Source organism: Notamacropus eugenii, chromosome 1 (genome assembly GCF_028372415.1).
Source record: "Notamacropus eugenii isolate mMacEug1 chromosome 1, mMacEug1.pri_v2, whole genome shotgun sequence".
Classification (NCBI taxonomy): domain Eukaryota; kingdom Metazoa; phylum Chordata; class Mammalia; order Diprotodontia; family Macropodidae; genus Notamacropus; species Notamacropus eugenii.
In genome coordinates, this window is record NC_092872.1 from 90666598 (window position 1) to 90682515 (window position 15918).

The 15918-nt window shown below is 35.6% G+C and overlaps 1 protein-coding gene across 11 annotated transcripts in view; it reads left to right on the plus strand.

Moving 5' to 3' along the window:
* CLEC16A (C-type lectin domain containing 16A) overlaps positions 1-15918 on the plus strand; it is a 227408-nt gene that overhangs the window by 24315 nt on the left and 187175 nt on the right. For 10 of the 11 annotated variants that reach the window (XM_072609236.1, XM_072609193.1, XM_072609219.1 and 7 more), the window contains exons 4-9: positions 1359-1507; positions 2640-2745; positions 4346-4469; positions 4912-5086; positions 6601-6654; positions 10200-10313. In XM_072609236.1, the coding sequence (XP_072465337.1) occupies positions 1359-1507; positions 2640-2745; positions 4346-4469; positions 4912-5086; positions 6601-6654; positions 10200-10313 (722 nt within the window). The other variant, XM_072609263.1, reaches the window with a different exon arrangement.

Consider the following 15918-nt stretch of genomic DNA (forward strand, 5'->3'; position numbering starts at 1 on the left):
GTAGTCACTCAGGCTTTGCTTGAAGACCCCATCTGAAATGGAGAGAGATGTGACAGTGTCTTATGCTAGCCACAGCTTATCTGAAATGCCTCAGAGTAGGTAGTGTCTCTGTCAATAATTTTCTATCAGTGGGACAGTCTCAGATTGATAAATTTTAATTTCTTCATTTTGCTCTTGGTTTTGAGAGATCAAATAGCATGCTTGACAATCAGCCCTGCCCAAAACATTACTGATGTTTTGGATGGCCTGGGGAATATGAGGGTCTGTAGGGCTTTATACTAAGCTAAACAGGGAGTTGCATCTTTTTACAAATGTACCAATCTGGGTTAATAGATAATTAATGATAACCCTTTGCAAATACCAATTATGAGGACACATAAGGATAAACAGGTAAGTTGCTAAAAATTTCCTTTGAATCTGGGTCTTCACATCATCCTTATCAGTTCTGTTAATTGCTGACTCCCTCCTCTCTTTGGACAAAGGGGTACAGGCTAACCAGGTGGCATTAGTTACCGTAAGAAGTTATTTAACTGTAGTTAAATTGTGGTTTCAACTGTAGTTTCTTTAGCTCTAAAATGAGGATAATATGTTATTTAAATATGGTTACTCTCCTTGGTATTTCATCAACTAACATTTGTTAATTTGCTTGATTTTACTAAGTTCCATGCTCCACATTGGGAGAGATTTCAAGATTATTTATCTGTATTATTTATACAGTTCTTACCCCTAATGGTGTTTATAACCTAGTTGAAGGGAGTATAGTCCATACACAAATAATACAAAATAGACCATGATGATGGTTAAGACAGTTATAGACATTGGAAAGCTTTGGATATGTATGGGGAATGATGAGTGATCCATTTATTCAAATTTAGACTTTATGTAAAGGTTGTGGGATTTAGCACAATATTAAGACATTTTAAAAAGAATGTATCTGTTATAGCTGAGAAAATGAAGAATGTTATTCACAACTTGAAAATTTTGTGTTCATATGTAAATAATTTGATATTTGTGAAAATGCCAGTATATCCTCACAACTATATATTCCCTCTTCCTCCCTTCTTCTCCTTCCCCTGCCTAAAGTTTTATTTTTTTCATTGTAGATGCTTCTTTGGTTTTAGTGGAAGGCATTCAGATTTTTTTTTTAGGGAATTGTCCTTGAATAAGTTCTGAATAGTAGGATCTAAGAAATAAAATTATTTAAAATATTAAAATGTTCTCATACTCTATAACTAAATGGAAATGCTTAATCAGTACTGCTATGGTAATATAATTTATCTACGTGTTTCTGAATATTCATTTAATGTGATAGTTTCCAGTGTTAATTAACATGTAACTTTTGACTTTTTTGTCCCCAGATTATTTACTCTCTAATAACTATGTAAATTCTATCATTGTCCATAAATTTGACTTTTCTGATGAGGAGATTATGGCATATTATATATCATTCTTAAAAACACTTTCATTAAAACTCAACAATCACACCGTTCATTTCTTTTACAATGAGGTAAGTAGTAGCTATTGAAACAATTTTTTTTTGAAAGCTAAACTATGAGTATATATGGCTTATTATTATATAGTATTATTTCTAGATATGTATCTATTTAAGTAAATATATCGTCTACTTTGAATAGTCTGCAGTGCTTTACCATGGCATGGGTAATCTAAAAGTAATCGAATAAGTAACCAAAAAGTAATTTTTATTTGGTTTAGGAATATGTGGTTTTTTCAGCCTTTCTCATTTTAATGTAAAAATCAGTTTGAATTCCTGGAACATATTCTGATTCATTATGAGAAGTACCTAAAAGTGTATTAGTTGACAGGGAAAAGTCTTCTTGAGATTTAAAATTTGCTAGGGATTAGCCGCAAAGTAAATTATGCAAGTAAGGGTAATTTGAGGATCGGACTATTCTGGCCTCTGAAAACCTATAGAAATGAAAGTGTGATATCTTGACCCCGATTCTCTCCTCTTCCTATTAGAGTGATCTCATGTAAATATAGATTGTAATGAAGAGTCTTTTCTATACATGCGTACGGTACCTGAGTACGTGAAGCTATGGAGGTGGAATGTAGCTTATTGCAAAGCTTAGAATGGGACCAGAGAACCAGAACACGCAGGTTCTCTGTAGATCTCTCTCTGGTTTTGCAGGTTGGAAGTCAATCACTTTATTCTCAAATGTAATGCTAGGAGTTTAATTTCAAATTTGTGGCTTACGTTGTTAATTCAGCAAATATTTATTGAGTAGTTGCTATATACAGAGCATTGTACGAGGCTCAGAAGAGATAGAAATCAATGACATGATCTCTTCACATCCCAGTAGGAGAGCTATTGTTTACAAATTTACTGTTCTAATCTAGGCTGTCCTTAAGTTTATCCGTGTATGAAACACGACCACCTTCCCTTCTATGTTAAGGAACTATGGTGGCAGAAAAATGACCACAAGAGGCCAGTAAGGGCATTGTCAATGCTTCCTTCCTGAGTTATTTTTCTCCTGGACTTGTATTCTATAGTCTTGGAGATGTGGCATAGCCAGTATGTTGTCGTTGTCTTCCTTTTTGAGTTCTTTAATGAAATTCTGGGGTGGGGAGAACCATTCTTGAAGTTGTATAACGTATTTTGCATGCCATTTATGTTTTAGCACACAAATGACTTTGCCCTGTATACAGAAGCCATCAAATTTTTTAATCACCCTGAAAGCATGGTCAGGATTGCTGTGAGAACCATAACTTTAAATGTTTATAAAGGTAAGTTGTCACATATTTCTTCATATAGTACTTGCTTCCTAACGTAGTAGTGGATTCCAGCTCTCTTGTTTCTGTGCCTTTCTTTATTTCGAGGGCAAACTACCGATTTATTCTAAACCGAGTACAGCGATCATGTGCCTCAATGATGGTGCCTTTTAAAATTGGCTTGTAATCATTACAAACCTGACTAGCATCTTATCCATATTTGCAACCCTATTTTTATGTGCTGTGCATAAGGATGGAGAAGTTAGATATATACTGTGATACGTTAGAAGGAATTGTATTGGAAGAACATGTACTGTGTAAGATTTTGAATAGACATTGGCAGTAAGGGAAAGAAAATTTTCTTAAAAAATTAAATCCTTTCTTTTGTTTTTGCATGTAAAATGTGAGAGACAGTGTTCCATAGTGGATAGAGAGCTAGCCTCAGAACCAGGAAGAGTTGGTTCAAACCCCTCCTCTAGTACATTCTGCCTTCCGTGACCTTAGGCATTTTACATCACTGAACTTATCAGTGCTCAAGGCAGCTAAGACTGAGTTGGAGGAGAGATGCTGGTCTGAATCAGGGAATCAGTGGAATCATAGTCCTGTCCCTTTCCCTGTGTGAAATGGAAAGCTAAGTTCTATGAGCCCCTTTCTTTACTGTAGTCATTTTTCATCTCCATGGCCAGAAGAGGGCAGCATGAGACCATGAGTGAGAGCATGCAGCACTAATGTACTACTTCTCTCTCAAGATGTTGCATCTAAGCTTTCTGTGTTTCTTCACCTACTGCCCCAAATGCTGAGTATGTATATGGACACTAATCTCCTGAACTAGAAAATGCCTTCTCAGTCGCAAGCCCTTTGAGGCTTTCTGCCCGAAGGTGCCGCTGCAGTGTGATTGCACACTGTTATTATCCTAGGGTTAGGTCTGCATTTTTTCAGGAAACAAAGACTTTGAACATTGCATATTGGAAATTGTTAATTATGATGATGTTCTAAACTATAGTTTTTGTTTTAGAATGGATTAAATTTTAGAATTTCTCCAAATAATGAATTTGAGAAATGCATCTGTCAGTTCTGAGGTAGTAGTTTCTTGCTTTCTGGTTTGCACGTGTTCTTTTCTAACCTGTATCTTTTAGTCTAGATGCTTCCTGCCTTAGCTATTTATCCCTTTGGGCGGATGTCTCACCATCCCAGTTCCTAATCCTGTTAAACTGTTGTCTGTTTTTTGCCCTTCCTTCAATGATGATTCCTGTGTTCCTTATTGCAGTGTCATGTAAGTCATTAACCACTCTTGGTTTTCAGCATTCTTGCCTTATTCTTACATGTAAATAAAAAAAATGCTTGAAAATGATGCCATTTTCTGCTTTAGTCTAGTTAAACTTGCAACCTCTAGACTGATAGGGCAATAAGCCCTTTAGCATGTGCTATTAATATTCAACTAGATTAATGCATCATGCAAATGTAAAAATGCCATACTCCTTTAAAGAAAAATATCATAATTAAGATAAATATTTTCAACCAAGTCCCAAAAAGATTTAGAATATTAATGTTAAGTTTTCCTTCCTTGAAATTCTCTCTGGAAGGTTGATTTCTTTTCTTTTGTAAATTTTCTCAGTGGATAACCAGGCCATGCTGCACTACATCAGAGATAAAACTGCAGTTCCTTACTTCTCCAATTTGGTTTGGTTCATTGGAAGTCATGTGATTGAATTGGATAACTGTGTCCAGACTGATGAAGAGTAAGTAACTTTCATCTGGTCCTTATTAGCTGTGAAAGTATCACTTCTTGAACAATTCAGTTTCATCGGGAGTAGAGCAGATTGCTGCAAATGAGCTTCCCTGTGTAGTTATTGGTAGCATCTACTTAAAAGTAATTCTCCTGCTGGAATATTATTCCCAAGGTGTCCATCTTTTGTAACCTCCTTGAATCATTACAAAAATCCCTGAGGACAGCAGTAATTTTTCTTTTTTTTTTTGCGGTAGCAAAAAGTGCTGCTGAGGAAGAGGGAAGATGGTAAGGGAAGGGAGAGAGTGAAGAGAGAGAAGGGAAGAGAGAGTATTGAAGGGACAATTCAGTAGCTGATATTGTGGCCTAGCAAAAAAGTTACACCACCTTATATACTTTACTCTCCTTTCAGGGACATTGGATTCAAGTTTGAAATAGTTATTTTTCTTTTACAGGCATAGGAATAGAGGAAAACTGAGTGACTTGGTAGCAGAACATCTTGACCATCTACATTACCTCAATGACATCCTTATCATCAATTGTGAATTCCTAAATGATGTACTTACAGACCACTTACTCAATAGGCTTTTTCTCCCTCTTTATGTATATTCACTGGTAAATCAAGACAAGGTGAGTTTGGAGTTTAAAAGAGATATCATTACAACAACTGGTATTTATAAAGGGCAACTACCTTGTTTTGGGCAGAGGTGCAAAAGTCCTGGTACCTGATATAGACAACAGAAGTTGAGATAATTTTCCTTTTCTCTTATTTCCTTAAGATTATCCTTTTTAGATGCCTGTAGATCAGTTAATGCAAACAAATAATTGATATCAGAAGAAAACGTGAAGTCTTTATTAATTTTTTTTTTTTTGGCTTTTGTGCATTTCTCCCTTGAGGTTTTGGTTACTTGTAGCATACCTATATATCTTCAGGTAGTAATTGATCTGGAGAAGATTCTGTAGAAGGAAGTAATAATCTCTTAAGTAATAAAAATACACTGCAAGCATGAAGACACACTTGATGTTTGAGGAAGTATTGAGTGAATTTCCTGACAAATGGCATGACATCCTTCTTGATGTTGGTCTGGTTTTAGGTCTTCTTTGAACATACTAAAGCTATCTTAACTACTTAAAATATGGAGAAACCCTTTTTAGGGTCAGTCGCAGCAGACCTCTGTATAGTTTAAGGGCCACTTTGAAGTCCTGGTCTGGGATTGAGGTCAGTTTTAGATACAACCTAACTGACCTGTGAATCCATTTTATTACATATAGAATTTTACCAGGACTGATTCGCATTCTGGGCCTTTCTGGACTAGGGATGACTATGATCTGTGTGAAGGAATCTAAGGTCATTTCTGATCTGGATCCTTGGGACTTGGATCATATTAATTGGAGAGGGTTGGAGGAGAAAGAGGAAGAGGTTGAGGCCAAAGATACTGGGCATTTGTTTTATTGTGTGATATTAGAAAAATGGAAAAAAAACTGAGCAGGTCACATGATTTTAATATACAATAGTCTATAAATGATTTTTCCTGAAGAATATACCTATACTTTTCCTTTAGGGAAGGATCATAAGGTTTTGATTTTAAATAAGAGAGAGAGAGAGACAGAGAGAGACAGAGAGAATTAAAACCATTTTAAGTACTAATTAAATCCAAGTGAAGCCAGTTTAAGAGAGTATCCACATTTTCTACTTATAACATTCATCTTTGCTTCTTATACTTTGAAAGTTGCCTTACAGGAATTGGGCACCACAAGAGTCCTTTCAAGTAAGTCTGCTTTTCTGCTAAAGCAGCTGTTTGAAATTAACATTCCAGAGAATTTAAGGAGAAAATTGAATGCTTTTTCCTGAGGTCTTGGACCTAAATCTTTTGTTAATGAAGAGAATTTTAAGATGAAAAGTGACATACTTGTAAATAGTGTTAAATAAAATTATATCAATGATTTATTTTATGAAGAACAGTTTTATGTGAATGGGGGGAGTGTAATGTAGGAGAAAACTAATGAATTATTTAGAGTTTTGTAGTTTGCAGTAATAACTTTACCTTAACAGTTTCTTTTTAGTCTTCAGCATTTATATGACTTTGAAATATTTTCTTCTCATCTCTTTCCCCATCATCCCCACCCTTTTTTTTTTTCTGCAGGGAGGAGAACGTCCAAAAATAAGCCTTCCAGTTTCTCTCTATCTTCTGTCACAGGTGCGTTTGTTAGCTCCATTGTGTCACTGGAGTACGTCAGGACTTTTCAGCTCATTCATTTTGAGTGTTGCTTTGTAGGGGATCTTCTTTGCCTTCTAACTTCAAATAGCTATTACATGTCATCTTCTCCCCTTTTTTGATCTTTACTCATAAGCAATATCTCTGAAATGAAATTAAAAGAAAAAAATGTGAATTGTGGGAAAATATTTTTTTTAAAATTTATCTGATAAAGGTGTGAAATCCACAATCCGTAAAGAACTGACATACATCTATTAAACTGATGATGCATGGTAGAACATTTCAAAGGAGGAAATTCATATTATTAATAACCACATGAAATATACTCCTACTCCATAATAGAGGAATGTAAATCAGGACAACCTTAGAATATCACCTTACATAGAATGACAAAAAGTAGTAAAAAATTTCCTGTTGGCTAGAATGCAGAGAAAATGTTGGTGGGGCTGTCAGCTGGTGAAATGTTTTTAAGAGTAATATGGTAATGTACAATGATAGAATCAGTTATGTATTTTGACTGGGTGATTATAGTACTAAGACTCTATCCGAAAAATGACTTGGAGACCATCTGCCTCAGGCTCTGTTTTACATCTAAGGAAACTGAGGTACAGAAGGTTTAAGTGTCTTGCCCATAATCACGTGGCAAGTAAGTAGCAGAGGGTCCTCAGGCTCTTAATGCAAAATCTGCCTTCTTTATCATTTAGAAATTAGAAACCCATATGTTCAGTGATTAGATAATGGCTGAACACATTATGGCATACTAATGTAAGAAATATCATTGGCACCAGAAGAACAAATACCAGTAAATGTGAAATACGCAAGGAATTATGGAAAAACAAAGTGATGCTAGTTGAGATCGGTAGAACCATAACTATACATTAACTACAACTGTGTTAAAACCTTAACCAGCAAAAATGACAAAAATAGCTGGTTTCAGACTGGAAAGGGATATCGTACATATAACATTGTTTATTCATCAGTTGATTTGGTTGCCTTTAAATGCTAAGGATTTTATGTAAAATTTCTCTCCTTAGTTAGTATGATTTTTAAAAATTATTTTTGCTAATAGTTATTTATAGTAAAATAAAAATTTTAAATAGCATTAGAAAATATGACTTTTCCAGTGATGGAGTAGGATATTATCTACCATCTTCATAATAACCAAGATAAACTTGAAATGAAATGAAAAACAAAACTCTGCTTGTTCATTCATAAGAGCATAGATTTTTGAGTTGACAGAGACTTAGGAGACTCTTATCAGATGGGGAAACTGAGGCAATAAAAGTTTAAGTCATTTGCTCATGGTCATAGAAGTACTAAGTGTGAAAATTGAGATTTGATCTCAGACTTCCTGACTCTTTCCATTATGCCGTTTTGCTAATCCATAGACTAGATTTCTACGAGCAGTTATAAGATACTCTTAATGTTTTGGAAAAGCATAATTTTTTGTTGTTGTTTTTTTTTTTGACAGTACAAACATCTTATTTATAGCACTTTGAAGTTAAGCCCGTAACTTCTAGACCAGGGATGCACATGTGTTTACTGAGAAGTCACAGTGTAATATTTCATTTAGTAGAATTGTATTTTTTAAAAAAATTTATTGTTTTTTTAATTGTATTTTGATGCCAAGTTGGAATATTGCTTTCTATTAAGAAAACTTGTAGCAGTTCTCATTCTTTTCATCTCATGAGTTTGTGTATTTTGCTAAAGTTGTCTTTTGCTTCTCCCCACCTCAAGAATTGTACTTCCTTCCCATAATTTTGTAGTATTTACATGAAGGGAAAAACTCTATGGTAACCTAGCTATGTAACATTTTAAAATATTTTTATTATGAATAACCCACATTCTTAAGTCATCTAGTTTTATTGTCAAATATTCAAACATTTGACCATAGGTTGGTTCCATTTCTGAAAATAGAAGTATTTATCTTTATGAAAGGGAGTGCTTCTGACCTTGGTTCCTGAGCTTTGCCGTTTGGGAATAAAGTTTGTTTTGTCTCTCTCAACATGAATTTTGAGTTGAGATCCTTCCTGCATCCTGTGACTTCTGATGCTGACTGAATAATTTTAACGTTCACGAATTTTAGTGTTGGTTGTTGTCTTTAATGTAGATTTATGCAAGTGCTCAGCATTTAGAACCCTCGCTGATTTTGGCAGGTGGATCTTACTGCTCCCACCTTATGAAACAATATGGCAACATAGCCTGTGTACTATTCTGGGAGTTCAGGAGGCTCTTCTTGCTGGTCACATTCATGACATTGAGAACCTGGTAGAAAGTAAAAACATTCTCAGCACCTTTTTGATTTTTCCTTTTGAAGCCTGGTAAGTGACAGCATGTTCTCTGTACCTTTCCAGTCTTCTAGAGTTCTGGACTTGGAGTCAGCAAGACCTGAATTCAAATTCTGCCTTTTACACTCATGGGCTGGGTGACTCTGGGCAAGTCACTTGACTTCTAACTCTCAGTTTCCTCATCTGTAAAGTGGGGTTAATAATAGACCCTACTTCAGCGGGTTGTTGTGAGGTGAGGTTGTTGTGAGATGAGATAATGTGAGTGTATTATTATTCGTGAGAGAGATAAAGTACTTAGGAAACCTTCAAATGCTATATAAATGCTAGCTATTACCATTATTTCTTAATACTTTACTCTTCTTCATGCACTCTAAAATTCAGCTTATTTTCAGTTCCTGAACATTCCCCGTTATCTCTCATCTCTCTGCCTTCTGTCTGTCCTCCATTCCTGGAATGCTCTGCCTCCTTACCTCTGCCTCTTATTTTCTCTGGCTTCCTTCAGGAATTACTCAAATTTCACTTTTTACAACAAGCCTTTCCCAGTTCTTCCACCTACTAATGCCTTCCCCTCTCAAACTGCTTTCCATGTATGCTGATATATCTCCTATCTACCTAGTTATTTACATGTTCACTGCACCATTAGAATGGAAACTCCTTAAAGAGTATCTTTGTAACCCAAGTGATTAGCACAGTGCTTGGCATATGGAAATTACTTACTAAGTACTTGAAGACTGACGGAATGGCAAATGCTAATGATGTTGGAGGGCAGAGCAGTGTTGTCTGTGCCCTGGCTTTGAGAAGCTCTTGTTTATTCTGTTTGTCCCAGTCTTTCTTCCTAGTTGAATTCAGCGTGTACACTGATTTTCTGCTTCTATTTTCGTTGTTTCCTTCTTTTAACAATTAGTAGTGACTCTATATACTCTGCTTTTTCCAAAATTGAAAAAATTCTTCTCATTTATAGTTTTTAATTATATTAAAGCATTCCATTACATTTGTATGCCATAGTTTATCTAGCCGTTCTTCAACTTGGAGATAGTTAGCTTGTTTCTAGTTCTTTGTAAAGAAAATAATGCTGTTATAAATCTTAGACATTAAATATTCTTGAAGTTGCTTGGGGATTGGAAAAGAAAGATGTCAAGATCCCTCCAGTTTTAAGATTTGTCATTTCAGTAAAGAAAAATATATTTATATATATTTACAAATGCTGCATTCTGATATATTATTTCTCTTTTTCATTAGGTTTTCTTAATTATACACTATGCGCCACTGGTGAACTCATTAGCTGAAGTCATTCTGAATGGGGATCTGTCCATGTTCTGCTGTAGGTCTGAACAAGATGTTCAGAGAAGTTCTGTAAGTCTTTCACTTTCATAATGTACTTTGACTATGTTAATGAAAGAGTACATTGAATTTTTTTTGTAAGGTCAAAATTGGTGTTTTGTTTGTATAATTAAGAGAGGTTGAGAGAGGCAGATAGACCAATGGATAAAGGGCAAACTTTAGATCTAGATTGACCTGGATTCACATTACCTTGAAGACACACTGGGCAGCTTAAGATCACTAAAACTTTTGGGGCCCCGGGCAGTGATGTGTTTCACCTTGGTATGAGGAATTTCCTCATCTTTGAGGTCCCTAAACTAATGAAATTGCAAGTATGGGCACAAAACCAGAAGTCTTTCTCTGAGCAGCTTTCCTAGATCCCCTCCGGTGCCACTTTTCTTCTCTCTTCCTCCTCAGGTTACCTTCTGTTATATTTATTTGCATATATGCTGTATATGCTCTCCATAGGATGTTGGTTCCTGAAGAGAAGGGACTGTTTCATTTTTTTCCCTGTTATGTCCATTGCCAAACGATATTTTGTACATAGTAGCCTTAATCCATATTTGTTGAATTTGAAATTTGAAGTGAATTAGCAGGCCTTAAAGTCAGAAAGATCTACATTCAAGCCTCATCTCTGACCCATCATGGCTGTGTGACCTTGGGAAAATCACTTAGAGAATTTGCGCTCCAGGAAACTCTCTTAAGACCTGAAGTTGCTGAGCACTGGCTGATCTGCCTTGATAGGAGGAGCTCCCTTGACAGGAAGCTACTGACCCCCATGGGGAACAACTTGAGAAAGTTGTATGTAAGTGGGCCAGGTCACCCACTTATTCTCTTCAGATTAATACACAGAACATCCTCAAATAACCGTGTGCTTCATTTAAGTACAAAATGGCATTCCTAGATATAAAGATTCTGTTGTATAAAATCCATTCTTATCCTTACGTATTATGAGTAATAGACGTGTAAATATTTTTTGTGTCTGAAGTGAAAAGGGTTACTTAGCAGCTGTTGAGTTTTCTTTAACCATATCTAAACACATGATTAACAGATTGTCTTGAAATATGTGAGAGACTTAACACAGTATAATTTCTTTAGGTTCTGCCTTATGTGAACTGCTGTAGTATATCTGAATCATGTAGTGATGAAGGAAAATATTGAAGTCTTCAAAATTTCTGATAATTTTTTATAGTTATTCTTTGTAGAATTTAGCAAAATCAGTGGGCACAAGAAGAGATTGGTGACCTCTCTCTAGGACTGAGAGAGTACTGAAACCCATATCCTAAAAGAATTATTTGAAGGAGCTGGGTATGTTTGCCTTGAAAAAAGTTGCAGGGGATATAATAGCTCTCTTTAGGTATTTGAAGAGCTGTGATATGGAAGAGAGATTAGACTTGTTTGGATCAGCTGGATAGAAGGATTAGATGCACTTGATAGAAGTTTGAAAGAGATACATTCAATTTCAGGTTTAAGAAAAACTTCCAAAAAATTAAATTTATTTAAAAGTAAAAAGTGGAGTGCTTGCAGAAAGAGGGTGAACTTTCACATCACTTAAGGTCTTCAAGTAGAATCTAGGTAATAATTTCTTAGCGATGCATTGGACCTGGAAACACTTGAACTCCCTTTAAAGTCTGACATTTTATAAATCTTTTATTTTTCTTGTGGTTTCTTCCTCCTCTCAAGGATTAAAATCATACTTCTTGAGAATTTAGGGATAAAATGAGTACTTTTGTGCAAATACCTTATGAAAGTCTCTGATAAATATTTAATTGAATTGAGTTAATGAAAGAATACTAAGTCTGATGGTACCTAAAGTCTAAGAGATGCTATTAGTGCTCTATCAAAGATTGCAGTTATATGCAGTCCCCATTTCAGTGGTTCATTTGTAGGATGAAGAAACTAGTGGAAGATGTGATGTCTTAAGGAATAAACCAGGAAATCACAGTAATGTGGTCTGCTGGTTTGCTAATTCAGCAAGGGATAAATGCAGAAAGTTTTGGAGACTTCTACATGTGTGACACACACTTCAGTCAAACTCTCTAACATGGAGGAGGACCCAGAAAGGAGTGCAACAGAGATACAGCTCTTTTAGCCAGATTTTTTTTCTGTTTAAATAATCTCCTCCTCCTCTTGTACTGTACACATCAGGACTTGTATTTTACTCACTACTTGGTATGAGGTAAACTGAAAATGAGACTTGAGTTGAATGTGAAAAAATCAGTTGTTAGAGTGAAAGTGTCATCTTCCTTATCCTGATGTGAAAATTTGAAGTCACATATTGGTCTTCTGGTGACCACAGTTTAAATTTGGGAAGAGTTAAAGGTAAATGTAGTGTAACTTGTTTGACAGCAGTCAGGGTAAGATTGCCTTCCTTCCTGATGAGTGAGAACTGCCTCCTCTTGTTTCCTGTACAAGTCAGATGGGGTTTTATCACACTTGTTTTAAGTGTCTTGGTCTTTTTTAACCTACTTTCTCCTTCCCGTAACATGTAGATGAGTTACTGGTACTGTTTCATGTTACCAGCAGACCTTTCACAAAATAAAACCAAGATTGAACAGGAGAGGAGTTATTTGAAGAATATGTATATTAGCATTAAATTCAAATACAGCAGCATAGTACGTGAAATGTACAATTGAAATTTATATGTTGAAATATGTTGTTTAGAACTAAAAATATGTTTGTAAGGGTAACTTTTACTATTCTAATTGTCTTGCAAAAGCAAAATAATGGCTTCTGGTTTAAGGAAATGTAATACAAGCGCCCTAAGCCTGAAACTGGTAGTACTTTGTTATTTTTCTGAAAGGAACGTAAATTTTTTCTGTAGGATTTGCATAAGTGCTTTTTGTTATATCAGGTTGTCTTCCATTATCTTGAGTTGTTTTGTCCTTTTTGATTCACAGAGCTAAGTTAGTTTTAATGTACTTTGGTTTAAAACAAGAAATTAAGAGAGTTCTTATTACACTTTCGGTGGGAGCAAGGCTGGTCAGGAATCATGAAACTCCATTAGAAGTAGACTATCAAAACTTGAAAGAATTTGAAAATCTGTTGAATACATGGGGTTTGATTTACCTCTTCTTTTAGGCAACATGATTTCCAGGCAAGAAAATGAACTTTAATTCAGGTTTCAAATCCTAGTTCTAATACTTGGTGATTGTGGAAAGTCACTCTATTTCTCAGCTTCTGTAGCTGTAAAATAGGCATAATGTTCCCTGACATATCATCTCTGGAACATGGGAAGATCTGTTAGTTAATATGAAATACAAATAGGCAATCTAGACTACAGTTCATGATAAAAAGTTCCAAGGATTTCATTGGACTGCAACACCATGAAATAGTAGCCAAAAAGCCTAATTCAGTTTTTGGCTTCATTAAGAAAGGATAGTGTCCGGAACAAGGATGGTGATATCCTCTACTCTGCCCTGGTCAAGCCACATGTACAGTATTGAGTTTAATTGAGGGCATCACATTTTAGGAAGGGTGTTAATAAATAGGAGTATACCTGGAGGAGGGTGCTTAGGATTATGATAGGTCTATAAGAATCAGTTGAAGGGACTAAGATTATTTAATCAGGAGCATAGAAGATTTAGTGGTTTTGTGGGGAAGGAGACAATGGCAGAGGGCTAAACCTATAGCAGACATTTACTCAACACAAATTAATTGACAGGGTCGATTGATGTTTAAGTGTTGTGAGTTACATCAGTGTGAAAAGTAGACACCTCTGGGAACCTCACTGGCTCATGTCTAGGACCTACTTTAATAAATTAGAGTAGTCACAGGATGTTGGGTGCCCTGGAGATCTGAAACATCTCCCATTGGTGAATCATTTATCCTGTACACAAGAAGACCTAATATTACTGATAGTATTATTCTGTTAGAGAATTCTCACAGGGATCTTTCATGGATAAACAAACTACTTACTTTTCTTACTTGTATGTTTGCTCATTTAGAATACTAATGATCTACTTTGGGTTTCTCAGGCATTAATTAGTGTGAAATGTTATCATGTTGTTTTTCCAGTATATGTAATTTAAATCAGACATTACATATTGTCTTCTACATATCAAAGCATCTTAACTTCAAATCATGATTATAATTTCGTTACGTGTTATAGTATAACCTTGACCTCATGTGTGAGCTAAGAGTTAATGATGGTGTTAAGCATGCATATCCTTGGTTCTGAAAGCAATAATAGGTTCCTGGGATGCAGTTGATAGTGATTGAGGGAGCAGGAGCAGGGGGAGGAGGGAATAGACTTCCATAAATCAGGTTCCTTAATTGGTAGGTTATAAAATGTTTCCACAAAGAATTAGAACTCAATTTGTGTTTTCCATTTTCACATGGTTATTGTGGTTTATCACAGTAATCCCTTAATGGAGTTATAGCTCCATAGTGCAGTTATTTCCTGAAGCATTCAGTGTGTTATTCTGGCTAAATAAGAATATTTAGTAGAATAAAAGAAAAATCGCAGTGTACGCTTCAAATTCTGGAGTACTCCATTGCCCATACAGTAGGTTTATATTTAGAAAATCCTTATAGCTTTTTCTGTAATGGACAGTCTGAGCCTTGGAATCAGACCAGAATTCAAATCCTCCTTCAGATACTAATAAGCTTTATGATCTTGGGCAAGTTACTTATTTCCTCAAAATGGAAATAATAACAGCACCTATCTCATAGGGTTTTTGTAAAGATGAAATGAGATAACATATATAAAATGGGTTGATTTTAAAGTGTTACGTAATTGATAGCTATACTTATGTTTTTAGTGTAGATTTGTGATGTCATTGGCATAGGGAACTTCCAGCGAGGAGGCTCCTTTTGTCAATGCAGATCCAATTAGTCAACAGGCATTTATTGAGTGCTTTCTTTGTGCCAGGTACAATTCTAGGCATTGACAAAGCGTGAAGCAATTCCTTTTCTCCAGGTGCTTAGAAATCATCTGGCCCTGCATCCTTACTTTATAGATGAAAGAACTTGAGTCACAGAGAGAGGTTCAATTACTTCTTGATCAGTGGTTGAGGAATGGGATTTTGTGGTTAATCAAATGTGCTTAGCATAGTGAATTGAAAAAGCCTTGGAGTCAGGAAGTTTTTGGTTCAGGTCCTTCTCCTGACATGTTGGCTATGTGACGCTGGGCATGTCATTTAACTTTTCAGGACTCTAGACAACTTTCTTGGCCAGTAAATTGAAAGAGTACCAACTGGCATTTGTAGAGGGTGTTTCCTTTTCTGGGAATTCTCAGTACCAGTGAAAACACATTAATATGTGTGTTCCTTGAAAGGTTACATTCCTGAAGAAGTAGAACATAATGCAATTCTTAATAGAAGGACACTTAACATAGATACTTCAGAAATTCCCAATTTTACAGTAGATGCTCTCCTCTAGAGCAGAAAATAAACCTGTACAACTCAGGAGATAGTCTCTGAGAGAATTGCTTTGGCCAAAAAGTTATCACCTTGTTGCCAACTTGGTAACAAGCTTCTCTGTATTTAGCTAGGCTGGCCCTCACAAAATAAATACAGAAACTATTCAGTAATGCACAGGATGAACTATAGTTCTTAACATAGTGAGTGAAATTTGTCCTCACAGGTACTGCTGAGACTTAGTTGAATGAGACCTATGACTGAGATGTGACTTTAGA